Raw genomic sequence first — 25,389 nt, forward strand, 5'->3', positions numbered from 1 at the left:
GTCAACAGTTTAAGTTGTTATTCACGCTTTTTTCCTTCCCCCTCTCTCTCTAACTCTCTCTTTTTTTTTTTTTCTTGGCCGCCAGCTTGCAGCCCTGGCACCTTCAAATCTAAACAAGGGGACAGCTTCTGCGTGCCCTGCCCGGCCAACAGCCGTGCCAGTTCAGGAGCAGCCAGTGTTTGCTCATGTCGAAACGGTTATTACCGCTCAGACACAGACTCCCCTGACTCGTCCTGCACAAGTAAGTGAAGACATCTTTAAACTGGCTGCATAATATCAACTTGTCATGAAGTCATTATGATACTACGCAGCAGCTTCATATGTCTCATCTGCTCTGATGTTTCTCGACCTGAAATGGAGCGCAAAAAGCAAAATGTCCTTCAGAACTTGCCTCTTCCAAGTGTCCCAGTGGTGGCATGTTTTCATGAAGCCTGATTTTTCCAACTTCATGCGAAACTTCATCATCCTTCCCCCTTGCATACATTCTTTGAAGTCTGTGTGTTCGCAATACGATTGCTCTGTTAAAAACAAGGAGAAAAAGATTTAAAATAAACAAACAAAAAAACATCCGTGTTAACAGAGAAAATGCATACATGCTGTATATAAGAACGATTCATGCAATAGTGCAGAAGGAAGTAGACTTATTTTTTCTGTTCCTGGGATGGGGGGTTGGGGGGTGATCCTCCCCCAGTGCAGTGAGAGATAAGGCGCCGGTAATTGGATAAGAATTGCCGACACTCTGCCAATAGTTTGTCTTGTTCATTCCCCCTAGCACTTTACACACACCCACCGACACAGTCAAAATAAGCATGCAATATGAATTTCAACTCCTTTCGTCTTTTTGTCCCAAAGAACTGCTGGAACAGTCTTTTCTTATGTGGAAGAATAAAATGTTACAGTTAATGCATGAGAAATGTAGTGAGACCCCAACACAGTGGAAATTGTTGGGTCATGAATTCGATAGCAGCCAAAGAATAATGAATGTATTTGTGAATAATGATATGTAAACTGTGTTTTCCAATTTGAATCATAGTCTTTTGTCAGAATGTCTCTCTCTACTGCCAACAAGACAAATTTCTTCACACCTACTGCGTGTGGAGATTAAATCCATTCGTATTCCAAACCTATTTTCCTCATCTCATCCACACTTAACTTCTGCAGCTGTCCCATCAGCCCCACGCAGTGTCATCTCCAGTGTGAATGAAACCTCGCTCGTGCTGGAATGGAGTGAGCCACGTGACCTGGGTGGTCGGGACGACATCTTCTACAATGTCATCTGCAAGAAGTGCCTTCCTGAGAGGGGAATGTGCTCGCGATGCGACGACAATGTCGACATCTCCCCACGTCACCTGGGCCTGACCCAACGCCGCGTAGCAGTCCGTAACCTACAGGCCCACACGCAGTACAGCTTTGAAATCCAGGCAGTCAACGGCGTTTCCAACAAGAGCCCCTACACACCTCAGTTCTCTGCCGTGAACATCACCACAAATCAGGCTGGTAGGTACCACTGTAGTCTTCCTGTCAAAGATCAGAATTGATCTTGTAGGCAATGGTGACTTTTCAAAAGCTGGAAAAGAAACATCACAATGTCAGAGAATGTGTTCAAGCCTAAGAAGCAAAGATCAATTTCTTGTATGCATGTAGGAGTGTGGTACATATTTTGCTTTGAACAAGGATTGAGTTGGAAGACATTCTACTGAATGAGCTCAGAAAAGGGGCCTTATTCACACGCCCACATCATGCTCTGTACTAACACTGCTGCAAATAGCAATAGCGAGGCTGTGTGTATTCAAAGTGTTGAACCTTCCTATGTCTGCCCACTGGTTCCAACCCACTGCTCTTGTAGCTCAGAGCAACAGTGGTAACTAGGCCAGTGTAGCAATCGGTGTTGCAATGAAATTATTATTTTTTTTAAATTTTATGTAGACATTAAACCTGGGTACTTTATATGTTGACACTCAGTAGTAGCAAAAAATGTTGGATGTCCAGTTTTATTGGATTTTGTTAACAATATGAAAATTCAATAATGATTTTACATTGCACGTTCCCTGAAAGATTTCAGATGGTTTCAGCACGTTTTAGCTTAGTCTACACAGGATCTCACAGGGCTTTTAAGTTATGCTTTAGAAATGTTTAGTCGCTATGTTAAATTTGCTCTTTCGCCTGGCTTAGACAACACCAAGGATTATCCCTTTCTCCTCCCCTGTCATCTCTTTCTTCTCCCCTGGCCTTCTCCTCCTCACCTCTAAACCTTTTGGGGGAGTGTTGGGGGGAGGTGGGGGGGGGGGCATGAGCAGTTGCTTAAGGAATGCCCTCTCTTTGAGGCCCTACGGACCAAAGACCTCACAGAGCCTTATGTTAAGGCCTCATTGTTTTATGAGGGGGTCTGGCACTGGGCCGACACGGACACCACTGTCCACTCAGGGTTTCTGAGGGTCAGCTGAGTGCAGAGAAAGAGCAGTGAAGGCAAAGGATGGGGCAAGAGAGCATCCAGTGTGATCAGATTATCCATTCGTGTAGTCCCAAAAACCATTCCTGCATGGGCACACACCTTTTTAAGAAGCAAAATAAATACTGCTGTGGCGATAAGCCCCAGGGGCCACCTCCATGGTTACTGCTAGGGCTCCTCCCAGAGGGGGGCCCCTAATCCCTCGGATAGCGAAGCTGGGGGATCTGCATAGGAAGTATTGTCTTCTCAGAGAGAAAGAGAGACACAGAGAGATGGAATGGATGGGGCTGTCAGGGGAGGGAGAGACACACGGAAGAGGAGGTTTGGGCATGAAAGAAAGAGAGAAAAACAGAAGGTTGTCTGGTCACACTCACAAGCAGCAGGGGGAGAAAGGAAATGTGAGGGGAGGGGATCAAAGAACTGAAATCTCGGTATAGGAGAGATTTTAATGAAAGCAGGAAGAGTTGGGATGTGGAGGAAGGAAGAAACGTTCCCTCAGAATTCATGGCTCAGACTTTGTGCTGAATGATTATAGTATATCGCAAGAAACCCTGAATTACACTGGGCCGAACAAACATTTTGAACTGAAAATGCAGGGTGTCAGTGACGTTTTCTTACTGGTCAGATCTATAAACCTGTATCGACATATTTGACTGGTTTTGACACCACGTCTTCCAACCAGCTTCATATATTTAATCTCATCCTGAAATAAAAGTTGCACATATATTGATTGTTGTGAAAATAGTAGCAAGAACAGTATAAAAAGTACAAGGTTTTAAGAGAAAATGAATAATAAAAGAAAACATGTATTAATTCCCTTGGGGAATTTCCTTTTACCAGATTTTTTTATTTACCACCCATCCTGTGTCTAGGATGTGGTCGGCAGCCACATCAGGATTCTCTGTGGAGATGATGGTGATGAAGGTTGCTCAGGGAGCCACAGTGGTGACCTGTCAGCTGTGGGATTCAAACCTGCAAACTTCCAATCCGAAGTCTTTCGTCTCTGCCCTCTGGGCCAGCACTGTCCCACAGTTGAGTGTGGGACCACTGTGTGAGGAAAGGAAATAGGGAGGAGCTTCATTTATGAAGGAAATATGGCACAGGAGGTTAATTGTGGAAGCTATGAAACAAAATCTGTAGTCTGAAGGGAGAGGCTAAGTCAGAGGGACAGAAGCCTGAACCGAGAAAATAGTAAAGACATACAGGGAGGCAGACTTGGCAGTGCTTGGCCGTTAATAGGCACATGTGAAACCATGGAAAGCTCAGGTGGGTGGAGTGCTGGTGTGTTTTCTAAAGTGATTGTGTGTCCATAGACATAGGCAACACATAATACATATAATGATTCCAAAATTGGAGATAAAACTGCCTTTAATACATGCATGTAAAGTTTCTATCCATATATTTGTGCTTGCTCCTTCACCTTGCATACAGCAGGGTATGACAGAGTAAACCGGAGATTTTATACATCAGTTTTGTTGTCTGACTCCCTTGTCACAGAAGAATTAGACATCCTCTCTTTTTCCCCCGAGGGCTCTGGAAGGGAGAATTTGGCATTAGTGGGGAATGGTTCTGCATACTAACTACTGGCCAAAGCTTCTCACAAAGCTCACAGCTTAGGGCTTTTTGTATTTGGTGTTCTGTGGAAACACAAAGGCCATAGAACTTCAAAAGGCATCATACAGAAAAACAATAAATAAAACATGGTTCCCTTCGTTTGTTTTCCCCGATGTAGCTCCATCAGCAGTGCCAACCGTTCACCTAATGGCGGCCACGGCAAGCACCATGAGTCTGTCCTGGCTGCCGCCTGACAAACCCAACGGAATCATTCTGGATTATGAGATTAAGTACCATGAGAAGGTAAGCAGCAATGTAAGTGAACGCCTCTAATTCAATCCAATTTCATTGACTACTGTGCTCTCCGTTTCATCTGAGTCTCTGCAAATGTGAAAACAATGCCTCTACTGATAAACACATGGCATCTGTGAGGCAAGCCACCATTTTCACCCTCATGTGATCGCCCTTATCTACTTATTCACCTTTTTCCATCCCTCTACCTCTTCACTTGTTTTTTCTTCGTCTCGTCTCAGTCTTTACCCATGTTTGTACAGTGCTTTAACCTTTTCTAAACGCCGCTTTTCCTTGCTTTTATCTTATATCCTTTCTACGCCTATGAAATAGTCAGCATTTTCTAAACGTCCTGAAAGTTTTAGAATTTTTCTTTTGAAGAGAACTACAGTACCGTCAGATTATTACTGCAGTTACAATACGTTTCTGTCCATCTTTCTATCCTTTAATATTCCTGTGGGTTTTTCTTTATAAGCCAGTCTACTTAAATTGGTAACCCAAATTCAGAAAAAGGTTCAAGTAAACCACAATTGCATACAGGGTTTAAGCATATTGTTTCTTTGTTTTTTTATGTCTGTGCAGGATCAGGGTGAGGCGATTGCTCACACAATGACAGCGCAACGGAGCAATGCTCGCATTGAAGGTCTAAAGGCGGGCACCCCCTACGTGGTTCAAGTCCGTGCCCGAACAGTGGCCGGTTATGGCCGTTACAGCACCCCAGCTGATTTCAGCACCAACCTGCAAAGTACGTCACTTCCATATGTACTTTATCATCAAGGGATATATTGGGATAGTGGTGTCTTATCAGCTGTACCTCTCTAATAATGATGTGCATAAGTGTATGAGCATGACAGAGGATCAAATACTTACAGATTAAGGGAACAATATGTCTATTTTTTAATGCCAAAATTCATTAAATAATACGGAGAAAAAGCAACTTCTGATCTAATAAAAATCTACCACTGACTACTCAACAGTTACAATATCGGCATCACTTATTTAACTAGCTTCACCTTATCACAAACTGGAAAGCCAAACAAAAGTCCAATTTGACTTTTAAGTCCAAAAGTATTTCTGTATGAGATTGTAATTCTTTCCACTTAGTAATACATTAGAAGCATCATAATAAATATTTACTAAAGAGTTGATGATTTTTTAAGTACTTTTACTTATGACAGATATGACATGACAGTTTTTTGGTTGAAATTGAGTTGCAGCTGTAGTGTGGGTGTCGGTCTGCACCAAGCTCTTTACATAACCACATTTCTTGTTTTGACTCCCAAAAGCTGACCCTCCCAAGTCATGGCAGGAGCAGCTGCCCCTCATCGTTGGATCGGCCACAGCTACCCTGGTCTTCATAATTGCAGTTGTGGTCATTGCCATTGTCTGCCTCAGGTGAGAATATAACACCTAAACATAAAAGATTAGCAGCAGGATTTACATTGAAGAATATTATATTTAAGGATAGCACATTAAAGTGCTTAAAAAATTATCATAAATAAAGACTTTACACAGGCATCACCCACTAAATCATGTCATCATTTCTTTATGAAGTTTTAGAAACTGCGATAGCTTCAAATGTCAACTTTGTTTAAATATCCTACAAACCACCCTAGGATAGTCTCGGTGGACTGCCGTGCCACCTGTGAGGCCACTGAACGCCAGATTAGCCCGCTGAATCTGTGAATTGTCAACAGCTTTGGCCAAAATGCTACTTTGTGCACTGGACACAGCATGGCGGAGCAGCTGTTCGGCCTGATAGGCCTGCCCTCATGGCCCAGCACTCACAATCAACTGTGTGGTTGCCTGACCACAAAGAACCCAGATGTGCCCCCGTCTACCGAGCTCAATTGACTAGGAAGATACAAGCCGTTGCTCATACGTTTTTTAAAAGTCTGACAGTCTGATCAGCTGGGTCTAACCACAGTCATTCATCTTTGTACCACTCATTTGTCAGGCAGCAAATGCAGTCTGTGTGTGTGTGTGCGTGCGTGTGTGTGTGTGCACACGCGTCTGAGTGTGAGTGAGCGAATGCGTGTGAAAGGTTGGCACCCACTGCTGACTGGCGCCCACCGGGTTCCCTCCACAAGCCAGTTCAGGCAGTGCCTGACAAGCGTGGGCATCGGTCACACTAGACTGAATAATAATCTCCCTGGATCCCCCCCCTCTCCTCTTATTCTCCCTCCTGCCTCTTTCACTCTCTTCTATTTTCACACTGCTACATTGTGTCTTTCTCGGGGTCTTGGTTAAGCCACTTCTCTGACGACCAATGAAGAAGAAGGAAAAAAAAAACGAGAGAGAGAAAATAGTAATAACACTAAACACAGCGACGCATTTACCAGAATAAAATTTGAATTTGAAATCAGATGCACCATCGGGTTTTTTTGCCCTGGTTATTGGTTCAACAACAAAGGAAGCACATTAACATGTAATTTCAACAACCCAGCCCCCTGTCTGTGTCCCCACCCCACCCCCACTACAGTGCAGAGGGAAATGCTCAGGATGGTGCAGACACTGCGAGTGGAGCACAAAGGAGAAAGAGACAGTAGATAAATTAATTAAGGGGAAACGCGAGAATGCCAGCAAGAGTGTGAGATTCCATGAGGAGAAAATAAGATTCGAGCGGAATTAAAATGAACAGTGTTATGTCTACGGGGCAAGGAAGGCAAGACAGCTGACTTTGCTCTTTGGGTCTGCTTTCGCCTCAGCTGCTCATTTTGGTGGCTTGTGAGAGTGAATGGTTTTCACTTGATGATTCAGACAATGGTACGATATCCTATTGTTCAGACATGCATGACTGTCTCCATGTATGAATCATTTCATCACGAGACACTGATACAATCCCGGTCAGGGCATTCCTTGCTTGCGGTGCAAAAAGAAGTAAATATCTTTCCCAAGACAAATCACACTGTGAATACATCTCAGAGGACAACCTATCATTTATCTCTTGGTCAGTTTGGGTTTGTTTTTTTCCTGTATTTGCACTTTGCTGTCTGGTGTCCATGTGATTGAGTTAGTTTTTTCAACTCTCTCAACAGAAAACAGAGAAATGGTTCAGAATCGGAGTACACAGAGAAACTGCAGCAGTACAGTAAGTCTCTTTGCTAAGATTGATTTTTTACTCACCATTTCAACAGCAGTATTTCCATATAGATCTTCAACATAGAAATGGCTGAGTTTACTAAAGAATAAACCTTGTGGCCTAAATGCTTCAGCTTTAAAGCACTATTAAAATTGTTTTTTTTTGTATGCTTGATTAAAAAGGGCTTCAATTTTTTTTCTGCTACAGAATCCCCAATAGTAACGCCAGGAATGAAGGTCTACATTGACCCTTTCACCTATGAGGACCCTAACGAGGCTGTGCGCGAGTTTGCAAAGGAAATAGATGTGTCCTGCGTGAAGATCGAGGAGGTCATTGGCGCAGGTAACCCACCAAAGCTCCTGAGCTACAGGGGGAAGGCTGCTAGTCACCTCCAGGCCATACCATTAGAGGACTTCACACCAAGCGGTACTTTCACTCAATTCATCGCTAGCCCTTTTTTTTTTTGTGCTCCTTCCCTTACCGCACTCGTCCTCGGAACACCTTTCTTAGTCTTTAGATGTCTCTAGCACTTTCCTGTGTTTAAAGTATTTCAAGCTGCACCCCCTTTTAGTTAGCCTGCCTCATTTACCTTGCCTCTTGACATTTATCAAGCCATGTGCTTTTAGAGTAGTTGTAAATCCTTTGATGTTGTGAGGCGATCATTTACTCACACGCCCACCCCACCTCCTCACCCCCACAAAAAGACAAGGAGTAAAGAATAAGAGTCTAATCCTGGAAAAAGAGCAATGATGAAGCCACTTCGATAAGTGGCAAAAACCTTTTTCAAGATATATGACCAAGTCCAGCTGATCGATTGTTTAGAGATGCCTCCGACCTGGGCAAATGAGAATACACAGACATTTCTGGCAGAGCATGTGCTTTTACAGATTCAATTTATTCATCCATTAGATATGGATGTTTTTGCCTACTTGTTGACACTCTGCTTTTATTCTGTTTTATATCCAGCAGTTACACCCATTTGATGTATTTCTAGCACGGTGCAAAGATGTTCATTTGGCCAATCAACTGTTATTGCAGCTCAAGTACAAATGCTAAAAGATTATGACAAGAATTATGACTGTCTTCAATTGTTTCTGATTGAAAATGTAGTTCCTAAGGACTATAGTTGTCAACTGCTTCCATATTTAAAGGTCTTTCTACCTGAATGCATAATGAGATATTAAATTGCTTCTTGTCCAGGATTAGTATTCTCTATCCATGCCAACTTTTTAATTTTGTGAGAATCTCTTAAATTAAAAAGAGAGCATCGGCTAGGTTATTGTATTTGACCCCTCCCTGGCCCCCACACCTCATATGTGGTTGTGTTGTGTTCCTGTTTTTAAAAACATGTCTGATATATTGTTTGAAGCCAATGACATATTTTATGTATGTGCTATACTTGAAAGTAATATATTTGCTTATAAGCTTCAGTTGTTTTAGCAATTGTGTCTGAATGAAATGGAAGACGTTGTGAAGGCAGAGATGGGAAACCCGTACTACTGCTGCTGCTACTACCATTACTACTGCTACTACTACGACAACTCTTCTACTGCTGAAGCTACTACTTGAAACCCGTCGCTTCCCAGCATTGACCTTTAAAGTGACAAACCCTCAACCCCTGTCTTCCCTGTCCCCTCCATTTCCCCTACCCCTTCCTCGATCCATCCCTCTGCCCCTTTACCCCTTTACCCCAACCTCCCTCACCTTGTCACCATTGCACCTATGTTGACATATACCTGCCTCATTGCCTAATTACTCTTGCACACGCTTCGTGTAGGCTCTAAACATAAAGCGTCCATGACCCCAAGAACCCCCAAGCTCCTCTCTCCACCAATGTCCTCCTCCTGCGGCCGCTTCTCTTGTCCATCTGAAGCTTAGCACCCCTGATCCTTTACCCCTTCCTCCTCTGCCCCCCTCACATGACCCTATTTTACCCATTTTTCAGTGTTATTTTCTCAGTTTTACAACTTTTCACAATCTACCACCATGCCTCTCACTCACTTTATTGTCTCTTTTAATCCATAGTTTAACAATACAAAGCCACTGTATGTCTCCCGCCTTTCACTATCATCCTTTGAGACTGGCCTAGAGTCCTGGCTTCCCTTGCAGTTGCCCCCGTCTCACCCGTCCTGCTACCCTTCCCTGGCTCCTTGGTTCTAACCAGTTAACTGTCCCCTCTTCCCTTTCTCCCCCCACTCTCCTCCACTCTTCCATCATGCCTCTCTCCCCTCCCCCTCTCTCTCTCTCTCTCTGTCTGTCTGTCTGTCTCTCTCTCTCTCTCTCTCTCTCTCTGTCTGTCTGTCTCTCTCTCTTGCTCTCTCTCTCTCTATAAATCTCTCTTGCTCTCTCTCTCTTTTTCTGTCTCTCTTGCTGTTTCTGTCTGTCTTACCTGGGCTCTCACAGGAGAGTTTGGGGAGGTGTGTCGTGGACGGCTCAAGCTGCCTGGGCGCCGGGAAATCATTGTAGCTATCAAGACTCTGAAGGTGGGCTACACTGACCGCCAAAGACGAGACTTCCTGTCTGAAGCTTCCATCATGGGCCAGTTTGACCACCCCAACATTATCCGTCTCGAAGGTGTGGTCACCAAGAGTCGACCAGTCATGATTGTGACTGAGTTCATGGAGAATGGGGCATTGGACTCTTTTTTGCGGGTAAGCTATTTGACAAGCAAAAACATTACGTACGGTGGTTATATGTTTTTGTAAGGTATACCTTACAAACATGTATCTGGGGTATTAACAGCAATGCAGCACAATCAGACAAAAACCTTAAGCTCAGCAGTAGAGGCCAGAGTGGATATCTGACAAATTCTGCATTCAAGGAGTTGGTGACATTTACAAAGAGTGTAATCTCGTTTGAATCTTTGGCACAAAGTCACATCACACATTGTCTGTCAGCAAAAAAAGAGTAATAAAAGATACAGAGCTGGAGGTAGTGTAGAACCAGGAGAATAGAAAAGAAAGGGACATCACAGTGTCATATCAAGGGAGACAAAAGATGCAGGTAAGAGAACTTGCAAAGAAAGTAGGGGACACTGAAATTTGAAAGACATAAGAGATATGCATATTTTCATGTCAACATGCAACGTTGATCTCTGATCTAATTTATTTTTGTCACCCTCTCTCTTCTTTTGCTAGCTCAATGACGGGCAGTTCACAGTGATCCAGCTCGTTGGGATGCTGCGTGGTATCGCAGCAGGCATGAAGTACCTCTCAGATATGAACTATGTGCACAGGGACTTGGCTGCACGTAACATCTTGGTTAACAGTAATCTGGTGTGCAAGGTGTCTGACTTTGGCCTGTCTCGTTTCCTCGAAGACGACCCCACAGACCCCACCTACACCAGCTCACTGGTGAGTCAAAGTGTACATTACATGTGTCTATTTGTTTGTGTGTTCATGTCTCAAATCAACATTGAGAGATACCCCAAGCAACATATTACCCTCCATGTGTCTCACTTATCTTAGCTCCTTTTCATGTGGATTAAAGGCATAATTCCAACAGGATCAATCTGGCTCAGAAAGACTTTGTTTTTTTTTTGTTTTTTTGTTCTGGCCCATCTCACTTAGGCAAGTGTATTAAAAATCAAGACCAAGCATGCCTGTTTTCATAAGATTCAATGCAATCAAAGACATCTCGGCTCAATTCTGAAAGGATTTGTTAAATTTTCAATTATGTTCCTTTCAAAAGATGGAGAGTGGTTGTTTGTGTACATTTTGACATTTTTTTTCTGAGCAGAAAAGGAGGTCGTTAGTCGTTGCTTCCATCATGTATGTCTTGTTTAGTGAGGCAAAAGCAAAATAGGGAAAAACACCCAAAGCAATGTCACTAAGAGTGAGAAATAACACTCTCCGTGACAGGAAGTGATGGTGTCAAATTGTGTGATATTTTGTTTGGAGAGACACAGCTGGTATGGGATACCAATCATCTCATTTACAGTTCGGCTTTCTCATTTCATTTTTTCTAAAGCAGTCCAAACAACAGCTATAACAATATTACTGAATACAGTTGTTATTTTATGAAATATTATTATAGCTTCTCATATTTTTGTACATATCATTTCCCTGTATATGTGTGATTGATTAACCCTCTGTGTATGTGGTGTTTATGTTGTACAGCATGTACCCATGTGTTGTGCATCAGTGTTTCCCTTAGATGTTTTTTTTTCTCACCCTCTCTTTCCTTCTTGTATGTGTGTGACTGTTTGTGCTCCATCCCTCCAGTATTTCATGCTCACCTACTCATTCGCATATCCACAGGGAGGGAAGATTCCCATCCGCTGGACGGCTCCTGAGGCAATTGCTTACAGGAAGTTCACCTCAGCCAGTGATGTGTGGAGCTACGGGATTGTCATGTGGGAAGTAATGTCGTATGGAGAGCGACCGTACTGGGACATGAGCAATCAAGACGTAAGCTTGAAAAAAATAGAAAGACTTAAGCCCTTTGTGATGGAAATTTTTTTTTTTAATGAAGCAATGCATGTATACACATGCAAACACAAACATATGCATGTACAGTGGTTAAGCTTGAGGCGGGTATAATATAATGCTTCTTATCCATCATGGAACACCAGCAAGAAGGCTCGCGTTTCGCACTAAATGTTTTCTGCAGCAGTGGGGAAACAACTCCAAAGATATATATTTTTTTTTAGAAGAACTTTCTGCTTGAATAACAAACGGTCCAGGAAGTGATGGTATGGTCCCCACTGATTCAGGGTTTACACGAAGACATTGAAGGAGTTGAACCAGACTAATACACAGAAGACTCCTGCTCATTTCTCAAAAGATGCTTTCAGACAACCTCAGTGCTTCCTACTGAAACCTTGATGCGAGAGAAATCCTGCTGCTTTGAAGGCAGAGATGGCCACACCAAACACAGATATCAGTCTTGTTAATACACTCTGCAATTAGTATTGAGAGATGAAAATAAACTTTTCATTTTTGACCAAACTGTCACAGTTCTTTTTGCTCTATACCAGCCTTAAACTTTTGCACAGTATATATGATACACATGCCATTATATTTAATATGCAAATGTCTTGCATTCATGTTGACATGTTTTCTTTTGTATTCCCACACTGATATTTATTTCTATGCTGTCATGAACCTATCCTTGCATCCACTTCCCTGTCTCTATATTCAACACTTTGTGATTAGAAGTCATTGTGATTTATGTTCCAATTTCTTAGGTGATAAATGCTGTGGAGCAGGACTATCGACTTCCTCCGCCCATGGACTGCCCCACAGCTCTCCACCAGCTTATGCTGGACTGCTGGGTGAAAGAGAGAAATCTTCGACCTAAATTCACCCAGATTGTAGCCACGCTGGATAAGCTCATTCGCAACGCCGCCAGCCTCAAGGTGGTCACCAACAGCACACAGTCCACTGGGTAAGTTAACTTATTTTTCAGTATGTGCAATGAAATACAGAATCCGTATGAAATAGCAGTGATCACTTAAGGTATATGCTCTTGTATGTTTTGTGAAACTTGTAATTACACCATAATGCTTCTTCTTAGCAAGAGTCTCCCTGCTGTTGTACTGCACATATGAATTGGTGTGACCATTATTCTCTGAAAATGTTGGTGTTCTGAAGTCCTGTGTTCATGAGGATCTGATGGCTGTTTTAATATAATATACACCCATCTTCAAAACCTTTATCCAGCTCAGGGTTGCGGGATACTGAAATGATCCCATCTGACTCTGGGAAAAGGCAGGTTACACCCTACCAGTCCGTCACATTGCAATTAGAAAGGCAGAAATGTACAGACAAATAAAAAAAATATATATATATGTGGGCAATTCAGAGTCAGAATTTAGAATCTCAAAAGCATATTTTTAGACTGGGAGTAAAAAGAGTACCTGGAAAAAAAACAAAAAAAAAACATGAACTCACAGATAGGCTCCCATAGCACAATCTGGCAAAGGTTTTGCCTTGAAGCAAGTGCGCCAACCGCTACACCACTGTTGTTACGCATGATCAGTTTATTGAACAATGTCACTCAGGTCTTTACTGAACTGCCTGAGCCAGACAAGAGGGAGTCAGTACCAGTGGACAAATAGTACAAATAGTTGATACAATCTATTTGAGCCACTCTGATTAAGTTTCGGCAATCTCTTAACTGCTATAATGTTCACATTTTGGCTCATACAAATTTTTAGTTCTAAAGTTGATCCATTATGCAAATCCGAATCACCATCGCTCAATACAGCCGCCGATGCCACTTCTCCACCAAGTGTAAGTTCAATCAATATCATCTACATTTAGCTGAACTATCTTTCTTAGCAAGCTGTTTCTTTGAAAGAATTTGGAAGCGAGAAGGTGAATCGAGTTGGAGCATAAAATGGGGGGGGGGTGACCTACCTATTCCTCCATCAGGGTCTTTCTGTCCTGAGGGAGGGCTGCAAACAGTCTTGGGTTGGCTCATGGGGGAAACAAGGGTCTCGGTTGGCCACCAGACTGACATTCTTAGAAGATTAGGCTTGCGGTTAATTAGCTCGATTAAGGCGATGCAAAAAAAGAGATGGGAGCGCCTTTTAATTAGCCACTAACGAGATTTTAAACGGGCCAGCGGAGAGGTGGCCTCCTGCCGACAAACCTAACAACGGAGGAGTGAGAAATGATGCAGCCATCCTGGTCGGTACTGAAGGGTGGCTGGAGGTTAGCTAACACTGTCTGTCTTTGGCTTATAAAGGTTATATAGTCAACATAACATGCATGGAGAAAAATAACTTTATGGATGGTCGACTACTTCCATATTAAACTCTTATGTAAATGGATAGTCTCACGTTAGAAATTAACCACAACCAGTGTTCAAAATAATGCGGCACCTCACAGAAACTGAAAAAACCTGCAGCTGACTAGTTTTCTCTCCAGTTAAAAATCTTAAAATCTTAAAATCTGCCTAAAGTCTGATCCAGTTTTTCCTACTGTTTCTACTTGAAGGCCAACATTGAGGCCAACTTTAAAGAAGTAGCACCAACAATGCTCCATTAAGAGAAGCCAGAGCTTGGTGTTAAAAACAGCCCGAGGCCTTAGGTTCTGAAGTACAGGCCTTATTAAAAATCACTCCATCTACACCACTCAATGGAGCCTCTGTATCACTGTTATTAACTCCCCCTTCATGCCTTTTCCCTTCGCTCCCGCTTTCTATCTCCATTCCTCTTTTAATTGTTAATGAATCTAATGCCATCAAAAAGGATGACAGGGTTCAACAGAGCAGAGAGGAGGGGAGACAGTGGTGTTCTTTCTCTTAGCTTGCTCCCTCATCTGTTTCTTCTCCTTTACCTTCTACCCCGCACCTCCCCGTCATCCTCTCCACCGCCACCTCCTCTTGTTCATCCGCTCTACTTCACTTTGAGTAGTTGCACAGTTTTATTAAAACTCCCAAGGTGGCCTCACTATCTGTTGCATTGATCAACACAAGAATTTTTTTTTAAAGTGTTCTTGAGCTGTCAACAGGTGTGCAAAATACACCCGGATGGTTTTTCAAAAACAGACAGCATGGATTAAAAAAAAAACAAAATCGCATTAGAAACAACAAATACGCATGCAGATATGTGAGTCATATTTTCCACACTCCACAGTACCATGAGTCACTTGTGATGTCCCACCACAGACATATGTGAGGGACATCTGTGTTTACATTCCATTGATATTGCTCGCATTTTTGAAAGAAAAAAAAAAAAAGTCTTTCATTTTCTGTGGGATTGACTTGCATGAGTCCCTTTTGGTCTCGTCATCCGATTTTGTAGATCAAGATCCAGTCCGTGTGCCCAAACATCTAAAGCCACCCCTGTGTGACTGTACTGTACTTGCAAAAACCTGGTGCAAAAATGCACATTACTTATCGCCTGTTTGTGAGAACCTTGTTCATACAAACAGCCCAAGTTTTATTTGATATGATAATGTCACAAATACCACAAGGAATCCAATCTTGGATTACATTTAAAACACATTCGTTGGTGGTTGAAAAGTGCAACAAAAATAAAAACACAAATACAATTGAATTGTTTTCCCTGTCTTTTTATTTCTAAAACAAACACTGACATCTCAAGGCAACACGATAGATGACAATATAAATAGCAACAAAATACTTCCATGAAAGTACATCATCCAAAGATGGATTATTGTTAATCTGCAGACGATGTATGTTCTGCACCTTCTATGCACAGTTTATGGCTCTAACACTTGTATTTGTGATTATTTCCGCTCAACAAAATTGTTTTGGTCAGTTGGCATGAAATTTGAATATATGGGGTCATTTTTAAGATTTAGCTTGATATCTACTTCATATTATGCCGCCTCACCAGCTGTAGTGCCAATATCCACCCTTTAAGCCTCCAGCCAGTCTCTCCACAGTCCTAAAAGTGTCCAAACTCAACTTATTACCATGCACGTACCCTTGCCACCTGTACACAGCTCCTTACATGTGGAGGAGAAAAGGGGAGATGGGGAGGAAAGAGACGCAGAGAAATGGAGAGGTGGCGCTCAGCGGGGTGCGTTTTGGGGTGAGGTTGGCCAGTAGAGGCAATAGATTGACGACCTTAACCCTCTCTCTCTCTGTATCTCTTCCCCCCACTTCCCAATGTAGGGTATCCCAGCCCTTGCTTGACCGCTGTGTGCCAGACTATACCACTTTCACCACTGTGGGGGACTGGCTGGATGCCATCAAGATGAGCCGCTACCGTGACAACTTCGTCAACGCTGGATTTGCTTCTTTTGACCTGGTGGCCCAGATGACAGCAGAGTGAGTGGAGCTAATCAGGCCGGATGTGATTGACTTCTCTGAGCTTAATAGTCAAAATATGACCTTGAGGGAATAACAATTTCTCAAGACTAAATTCAACATGAGTGGGCAGTGGTGGCCTAGTGGTGGGCTAGTAGCAAGAGAGGCGAGCCTGGGGTTGAGATTTTGCAGGTTCAATCCCTGAGCAAGGCCCTTGGCCTCGAACAGCTCCTTGGACCACTATAGTGTAGCAGCTCACCAATGGGACATTATCATTATTATATGTGGAGAAGTCGATTCAAAGTTCAAATGAAAAACAGATGCAAAACGAAAGTTCAGAAGACATTTGATATTTTGATATTTATCCCAGTGAAAACACTTGGTGTGTGCTGGCAAACGTGTATAGGAAATACAGAAAGATATGACTTGTAGTACTACAGACAACCCTTTAAAAAAATGTTCCTTGTCAATATTTAAAATGTCCAAATTGATGGTAATGACATTTATTGAAAGTTCGTTGGAATATTCACATAGAAAATAAGAATAAACAGTTCTGCTTTCCTCATAATTCAATACATAATAGGCCAAATAAAATACATTTACAGGACCTTCAGTAATATAGACTATGACTCTTACCTCATTAGATGGAAATCCCTTGAATTTCCTGATTTAATACCCCACTCCTACCAGCTCAAAAGGGAATAAAAAAGAAAAAAACGATGCACAATTTTTCACAGCACTAAAGCTACTTATATGCAATTTCTTGCTAATAGTAGAGCTTTGGTCGTATTTAAATGCAGGATTTAATGGGAGTCCTACAGATTGGAGGCTACCAACAATCAAATTACTGAATTATGAATGTTATGATGAATAAATCATCTTCATTATCTGCAAAACAGGTAATAGAGGTTGAGGTGATTTGTTTCAATTTGGGTAGATTGACTGATGTGGTGTACTGGGCCTCTCTGTTGCCCTTAATGGCCAGTAATTCCTACTAATTGTCGCCATTTATTATCATTTATTTCTCAGTTGCTGTGCTGACGGCAATTGAAAATTATATTTAAAAAATGCTTTTTTTCATGAAAGGTTCGTTAGGATGCTTCAGCATGTTTCAGGGAAGATGGGTGTCCTGCGTGTAAGTGTATGTGTATGTGTGCGTGCATTTTCGAATTTTACTACAGTTTTATTCCTGACCTGACCTACATAGGACCAGACTTGAAATGACTAGACTTGAGAAACCAGGAGCACATGAACACATACTAATTTACATGCAACATGCATGAAATGGCAAACAGACCACTGACAATGCTGGACCCTCTCAAAGATGGGCACAGGGACCGATCAAGGTGGGTCTCCCTGTACCCTCTCTGAGGCTGGCATGGAAACAGATGGATGAGGGCCCTCGTGGACCCCCTGAGGTGGCCATAGGAGGAGACAGAGGTGGGTCCTCCTGGACCCACCAAGAGAAGGGCACAGTATCAAATGGACAAGGGTCCTACTGAACTCTCTCAGTGATGGGCAAGAGAGCAGATGAAGGAGGGTCTTTATAGACCACTCACAAAAACGCATGGGAACAGATCAAGGTGGATCCTCCTGGATCTCCTCTGAGACTGGCATGGGAACAGATGGATGAGGGTCCTCCTGGACCCTTTGAAAGACAAGCATGGAATGGGCACAGGAACAGGCAGAGATGGGTCCACCTAAACCCACCGAAAGATGGGCACGGTATGGACAAGGGTCCTACTGGTCCTTCTCAAAAATGGGCAAGGGAACAGATGGAGGATGGTCTGCATAGATCAGTCAGTGGAATTCACAGGAACAGCTTAAGGCGGGTCTTCTTGGATTCCCTCTGAGGCAAATCCTTTGGGCCCCTTTGACATGGGCACAGAAATTGATCGACCCATTCAAAGACGTTCATATAAAGTGGGTCCACTTGGACCCCTCTATGAGGCTAGCATGGGAGCAGACATAGGTGGGGTCTCTTGAACCCCCCCCCCCCCCCCCCCCCCAGAGACAGGCACCAGATAAAACAGAGGCAAGTTCTTCTGGACTTCTGCGGAGCACAGAAAGTAATGTCAAGTCAAGTCAAGTCAAGCATTATAAATAGTATAATGTGCAGTGAAATGCTTTAAGTACATGTTCTGTACCGAAAGTGCAACTTTTACACAATAGAAGAATAGAAATTTTAAAAAAACACACAATAATGAATATAGCACACTGTGTCTTTATGGATCCCCTCAGAGCGGGTTCAAGAACAGACAAAGACAGGTCCCCAGGACTCCCTCAGAGTTGGGAACACAAAGCTGGCAAATATTGGTACTCCCAGACCACATTACAGAGCTGAGGGACGTAATCTCCCCTGAACAATGGTGAGAAATGGTGTCGATGGTATGGTTTAAGTCTATTGCAGCTTCAAGCCTGCTTGGGAACATGGAAAAAACTTACCAGAGATGAGATGTGGAGTGGTGTCGGAGGCCTGGAGCTTTTATCGGTACATACTGGGGAATTTAATTGTCCTGAGCCTGGGCTCAGTAGTATCGATACTCCTGGACAGAAAATGTGGGGTGGCACAGTCAGTTTTGCTGGACCCCTGCAAAGATACACCTCCATCAATCCCCCTTGACATGAGCAAACTATGCCAAACCAGGCTGAAAGCCTGGGGATTTGCCTGATTTGGACTTGGGTGGACAAGTGGGGACTAGTGCAGTAATCCCAAGCATCCTTGGAAATGTATTCAACAAGACCAGGAAATTCTGTGAAGAACACAGGTCAAGAACCCAAAGGCACAAGTAGAAGACAGAGTTTTGGTAATTTTGTCTGCGGTGTAGTCAGGCAGGTGCTGTTACCAGCTGAGCAATTAAAAGTTGGACAGGTGGAGAAGACCAAGTCACAGATTTAAGCACAATTGATAAATCAGACAGAAACTACATAGAACCAGACTTGCAATAACTGGACTCGGAAAAAACAGTAAAGCACATGAATACAGACAAGGTTCGAGGCATGACAAAATGTCAAGGAATACAAGGAACCATGAGGATGAAAAGCAAAATGACAACACAGTGGGTAAACAACCCATGGAGACCTAAGACTTGACAGAATATACTGTGAAACTCTGCGTGAGTGTGTGTGTGTGTATTTGTGTCTGTGCTTGTTCGTGTTTGTACACTACTGGGAAACCGATTTTATCCAGTAGAGGATAACCTAAAATGGATTTACCAATGCACCCCCCCTCCGCCCTCCCCCAACACTCCAAGAATGGGGAAAACTGTTGCTTCCCTGTGAGATTTTCCAGCTGTAAACAGTAGCTCAGTTTGCTGTTCAATCATTAACTACCGTTATGGCTTTTTGACTCCAAGTCCTCTTACCCACCTGCTGGGTAACAGCAGTACGTTGCATTAAAAATTACACTGGCTTTAACAGAATATTTTGTTGACTTGCTCTCAGGGGATTATTTTATGGGTTATTGCCATGGTGATGCCTTTGTTCCAGTTCCCACCCACCTGGTAGTGTGTGCTCACCTGTGATGGAAAGGGAAATTTAAACTTCTGCTTTGAATGTGTGATGCTTGTCTACATTTATGTTTTAATTATTTGATTTTACAACTTTGCCATCTGTTCTCACCTTTTTCCGTTTTCTTCTCACTACACAGGGACTTGCTGCGGATAGGGGTAACATTGGCTGGTCACCAAAAGAAGATTCTGGGTAGCATTCAGGACATGAGACTACAGATGAACCAAACACTTCCTGTCCAGGTGTGAGCAGCAGGATATACAAACCGATGCAGTTGAAGGACAGCCAGACAGGAAAAGGGGGAGAAACTGCTAGAGAGGGCCACTGGAAAACCCTTGCTGCCTGACCCATCTCTGCTGATCGAACAGTATGAAACTGGCTTGCAGTGCCTCTGAATATTTTTTTTTTCTTTATTTCATTACCACTTACATTTCCTCTTCCTGCCTTTTTTTTAAATGTGTCATGTTTCTCACCCCACCTCAAAAACAATGTGTGTTTTGAAAGAAAGAGGAGAGTTATTTCCCATGCGTGCCTCACCAGCTCTGGAGTGAGTTGATGTCTGCATGCACGAGTGTTTTTGAGTAAAGTTGGCCTTAGTCCTGTAACTGAGTCGTCACTCTCTGATGCCCGTTCAAGAGCCCTTCTCCTTGACCCCTTAGGCCAGCTCTGCTGGATACACAAACTAGGAGAACTTAAAAGTTTCACACACATCAAAAAATTCAGATGTGTATCAGACCACAAGAGAGAGGAGCGACGTCTCCCCTGACAGAAGTAGTATTATTGTGCACGTGTGTTGTTCTCCATCTTCATATTGAAGGTGTGTCATTTAAAAGGGCACTCACTAGAAAAGGTTAATGTGGTTGAAGAAGGACATATAATGGGCTGCGTTCAAAGGTCAAGAGGATGACACAAGGTCAAAGAGGACTAAGGAAGCCAGCCCCAGTTGTGGACACTTGTTTTGGCTGCTGGATCCTCAGTAGATATCCAGACTCTTCATTCTGACTTGAAGTGACTCAGGATAGTTTCACAGCTTGGGAACCCCTGTTCATCAATTGTGTCTGTACACATACAAATATTTTTATTTTTGTTTGTCCACACAAATATTTTTTTTTTTGTTTGTTTTTGTTTTTTTCATTCTTTTTTTTTTTTTGGCTTTGTTACACCTGTTGGAGAAATTGTGGATTCAATTGGCCGGTCAAACTGAAGTACCCCCTCCTCCTTCCTACTGGACGCTTCACGTGATTGGAGGACGGGAGGGGTAGATGAGGACTGGGCAACAATATGGGAAGAAAACTTGGCCTTTTGTGTGCATTTTTGTATTTTTGTGTGCAGGTATGTATGCGTGTGCATGTGTGATTTTGTGTGCCTGGTTGTGTGGGTGAGTCAAGTTGCACACAATTATACTGTACAATACAGCTTCCGCTATTTGCCACCGTGGAGAATTAACGCATGAACTGAATTGTGATAAGGAGCAAATATATCTGAAACAATTATGCTATATTATGTGGACAACTGTTAAACATTCTTTTTTAATGAATCCCTGATAGGACTTTGGACACACACACACACACACACACACACACACACACACACACACACACACACACACACACACACACACACACACACACACACACACACACACACACACACACACACAGACACAAGTCACGATGGACACCTTATTTTTAATTACTCTTATCTGGATTTAGAAATAATCAAAGTCCTTCTTTTAATTTCTTGACATTCTGCTCTATGTATTTATTTGTACCTCACACTCAAACCCCTCCTTCCCACCACACCCCTCCCCTACGAATACCCAGAAGGACTTCAGGCCAATTGGTGCAGTGGACTGGAACAATCAGAAGGAAGAGAAACTCCATGAGGATTCACCTAATGAATTGATGATTATTAAAAAAAAAAAAGTACATATAAATTGGATATTGTATTTTTGTTGTTGTTCTAAACAGCCTGTACATGTTTTGTAACAAAAATGAGATAACAAAAGAAAAATTGTGTTTTGACAAAAATGCAGTGTTGTTGTGAAATGTTTGATTCGGCGTGAATTTACCAGGTGGCAATGGATGACAAGAAAGAAGACTGAAAGGCTGGAGGTTGAGTGAAAGCGATGAACACCCTTATTTAAATCATAGTATAACAAAAAAATGTGTCCCTTTATCCTACATACATCGTTGTCTGAGTGTTAACTTAGAGTGAGTATGTTGAAGTTGTGTGTCCACCGCCCCAACCAGACATTAGACTTTCCCCATATCTATTCAGAATTTCATACAAACAGCAAGTATGACGCACAGATCTGTTCTTAATTGTCTATCAGGCACATTATTTTCAATGTTTACCTACTCAAATATAGCCGGGCCCATCTGATGTGTGACTGTTAAAAAGCTCACTGGTGAGAAGATCCGGCGTTAATTAGTCGGCACAACTGCCAGTCATTTCAGTCACCCGAGAGGTGGGGCTTCATCACAGCACCTGCAGTTTCCCTCTTCGCAACAGGATCCTCATCAGAGCGCTCAGAGATGTCAGAAGAGGAACCTATTGCTCTTTGTCTTGTCAGGTCAATTCATGCAGCTGTTAATCTGACACTGCAATGATACGAAGAGAGGCATAAGGCAGGTCAACCCATCACCGTCTCTCTTCATTTCCTGTCTGGTTTGTGATCGTCCCCAGCATGGGCTGCTGTGCCTGATTAGTACAGGGTAGGATCAACAGCTGTGTCATGCGGACAGCGTGGAGCCTCGCTTTTTTTTTTTTTAAATGATAGCAGCTGCATCACTGTGCCCAGACATTTTGTGCTACTTACAAAGCAGTGTTTGATGATAGTGGGTTTGAGGAGTGGGGCTGCATCACTGGTGTGGTCTTCCAGAGAGTTTAAACAATATTTGGTCAGGAGCTGATCAATGCAATATGTGAATATATTGTTTTAAGTCTATACTGATGATGGCAATGGCCTTACTATGTGTTTCACAAGTTTGGCAGCCTCGATTAAGTTCCTTAAGCTATCATGGGCAACATTATGCAAAACAAAATGTTTTTCCTAGCTTGTATTTTCTTATTCAACGTCAACTTCAGTTGATTTAATCCCTTTGACTACACCCCAGGCGTAATAAACGTAGTAGTCAATTCAGTGAAAATTTAACCCATATTTTTAAAAAGAACAATACATGAGTAAAAATAGTTTCATAGTTTTTATTGAATGAGGAAATAATGCCTCGGTGTAAGAAATGTTTGCATAAGCAACACTTTGTTTTCCTAACATAATGCAGATGTGTGAAAAACCCAGGACGATTCTTTTTCTGGTGGACTTTTATTTCTTTCTCCAAAACAACCCTTAGTTTTTAAGGAGTTGCATGATGCAGCTTTTCAACACTTTCACATGGGTCTCGTTGGTCCAAAAACATTGTATTCAAAGATTATTTCCCCTAATCCAGCTTTTCCTTCGTTTTCATCCACTTGAATATTGGATCATAGGAGCCGCATTCAGAATCTGCTGTGTCTGTGTGAGTTGGACTGGCTCCGCCCACACATGCCCATCTTGGGAAGAGGAGGAAGTACTTTGACTCTTTGAATTGTGGGAGGGTCAAAGGGAGGGCCTACCTTAATTAGGATGAGCTAAAACCCCTATAACGCCATATAGGCTCGTTGGAGCAACACATTTTCAAAAATTGAAACAAGCCAGGGAGAGAGAGGATGGACTTTCTGCACTTCTGGGGTGTTATTCCAGGTATGGGGAGGTATGTTACTGTTGAAAAACCAATAGAAAGAGAATTTAGAATAATATGGCCCCTTTAATTGTAAAACAATGACAGAGAACACATTTGAAAAAGTCAGACTCAGAATTGATATCATCAAAAATCCTTTCTATTTAAAGTTTCTCATGAATACAGAATGTTACTCCTTGTTCCTCGTCTCAGCTCAATCATCCCATCAGCTAAGCCCCATGGTTGCAAGCTTGCATGTGGCACCAAATAGGACACAGTTGATGGCATACAAACACAGAAAGGGGGGAGGATGAATGGGTCTAAACACAATCAGATGGCAGACATGCCTGCTCATGAAAAATGGCAGTTTGGAGCTTGGATGAACTATTGATGAGGTGCACATGGTGCTCAGGGATCCGGAGTTGTGCTCACCAAAGTCGACCAGCCATGAGCGATGAGCTCAACTGGCACTGTTGCACATATTTAAAAGATTACACCACCGCAACTGCAACTGCAAACGATTAATCTTTAAGTGGATTTTTCACACATTCATGAGAATGTTTTATATTTTCCAAGTCAGAGAGGGGAAAGAAACGTGCTCTTGTGTGCTTTCCTTTTTGTGTGCGTGTGTGTGTGTGTGTGTGTGTGTGTGTGTGTGTGTGTGTGTGTGTGTGTGTGTGTGTGTGTGTGTGTGTGTGTGCCTGCAAGAAAGAGAGAGAGAGCGAGAGGCTGGAGTGTATGGAATTAAACAAAAACATTGTTTTGTACTGAATCAGTGTGATCAGCTGTGTTTTAGCTGCCAGATGTTGTTATTAATGTGTGTGCCAATAAGTTTTGAAATATCCAAACATTCTTTATAATTCAGTTTCCATGTTTTGCGTCCTCAACAGATTGACAGATCACACACATTCACCCTCCTGGAAATCTCCTCACTTCCAGCTCTTGTGCTGTTGTTGTTTTAGTTGTCTGTTTTAATTGAATATATACAGTACTGTCTTTTCTTCTGTCTTATAACAAACTTAGAACACAAACATTTTTGGTCACTTTTAAAAACCAGTCTTCTTAAAACTGAGCGACTATAGATCCAGGAAATGACATTTTTTTGAAGTCCCTGAAAAGCATTGAGATGTATTTAATGGTGCAAACATACGATACAAACTACTAAAAATGGTGATGCATTCTTGTAGAAATATTTTTTAAAGACCCTTTTGCAATTAAATTATTTAAGAAATGTGAACCGAGGTCCTGACTGAGTCTTTTGTGTTGTGTTACGGTTGATTATCCCACTCGTGTCGTTCAATAGCTCCACTTATTATGAAAGGTGGCAAAGGCACTCCCATTTTTATCAAAAATATTAGCATTACCTTGAGTCAATTCCTTTACTTCATTAAAAGCAAGGGAGTGGAGGTTCTGGACCTTGCTGAAGAAAAAAAAGGAACAAAAAGTAGCATTGGATTTTAAAATTCAGTGATAAACAACATCTCTCTGGATGATTTTCAATCCATGCTTATTTGCACACATATGGGTTCCCACATGCACATTGTTGTATGTAATACTACGGATATCCTCATGGATTAAACGGCACCCATCAGCAATGGCATAAATGATTACTGAATTCATGTAATGGATTTCTATCAACACACACACACAAAAAAGAACCTAACCTAATTGGACTGTATATAAATGACTAACATTTCATTTTAAGGGCTTTTAATTTCATGATGTATCACATTTTCATCAATCAAAAACGATTTCCTCTCTTTGAGTCCTTGCGTCTCTCCCATCAAATTATCCTCTCGACAACAAGTGGGAAGCCAGTTTTAATGAAACAAGGTGTAGAAACCGTAAGTCTTTCTGTTTAACTGTGTCGAATAAAAGTAAAAGGTATAAAAGTACCAACAAAAGGAACAAAGTATTTATTTTTTGTTCGTGTCACAGCTCTGGTTGTCAGTTACTGCCAGTTATTATTATTCATACTCTTTCCTTCATGTATCTTTAATCAGATATCCCAGCAACATGTTTTCTTTGATGAAGTCGTTCCAATTGAGAAAACAAAC

The 25,389-nt window shown here is 42.2% G+C and overlaps 1 protein-coding gene across 4 annotated transcripts in view; it reads left to right on the top strand.

Moving 5' to 3' along the window:
- ephb3b (eph receptor B3b) overlaps positions 1-21,632 on the top strand; it is a gene marked incomplete at its 5' end in the record, with an annotated part of 58,708 nt that extends 37,076 nt beyond the window's left edge. The window contains 13 exons of one of the 4 annotated variants that reach the window (XM_080505918.1): positions 86-241; positions 1,162-1,497; positions 4,182-4,306; positions 4,877-5,039; positions 5,581-5,689; positions 7,333-7,385; positions 7,584-7,802; positions 9,780-10,027; positions 10,514-10,729; positions 11,636-11,785; positions 12,565-12,764; positions 15,969-16,124; positions 19,753-21,632. In XM_080505918.1, coding sequence (XP_080362044.1) covers positions 86-241; positions 1,162-1,497; positions 4,182-4,306; positions 4,877-5,039; positions 5,581-5,689; positions 7,333-7,385; positions 7,584-7,802; positions 9,780-10,027; positions 10,514-10,729; positions 11,636-11,785; positions 12,565-12,764; positions 15,969-16,124; positions 19,753-19,861 — 2,240 coding nt within the window. In that variant the 3' untranslated portion in view covers positions 19,862-21,632. Of the gene's footprint in view, positions 1-85; positions 242-1,161; positions 1,498-4,181; positions 4,319-4,876; positions 5,040-5,580; positions 5,690-7,332; positions 7,386-7,583; positions 7,803-9,779; positions 10,028-10,513; positions 10,730-11,635; positions 11,786-12,564; positions 12,765-15,968; positions 16,125-19,752 lie in introns of all 4 variants that reach the window. The other 3 variants (XM_080505915.1, XM_080505916.1, XM_080505917.1) reach the window with 3 other exon arrangements.
- Between the last annotated feature and the right edge of the window lie 3,757 nt (positions 21,633-25,389).

Source organism: Blennius ocellaris (genome assembly GCF_963422515.1).
Source record: "Blennius ocellaris genome assembly, chromosome: 12".
In the NCBI taxonomy this organism is placed as follows: domain Eukaryota; kingdom Metazoa; phylum Chordata; class Actinopteri; order Blenniiformes; family Blenniidae; genus Blennius; species Blennius ocellaris.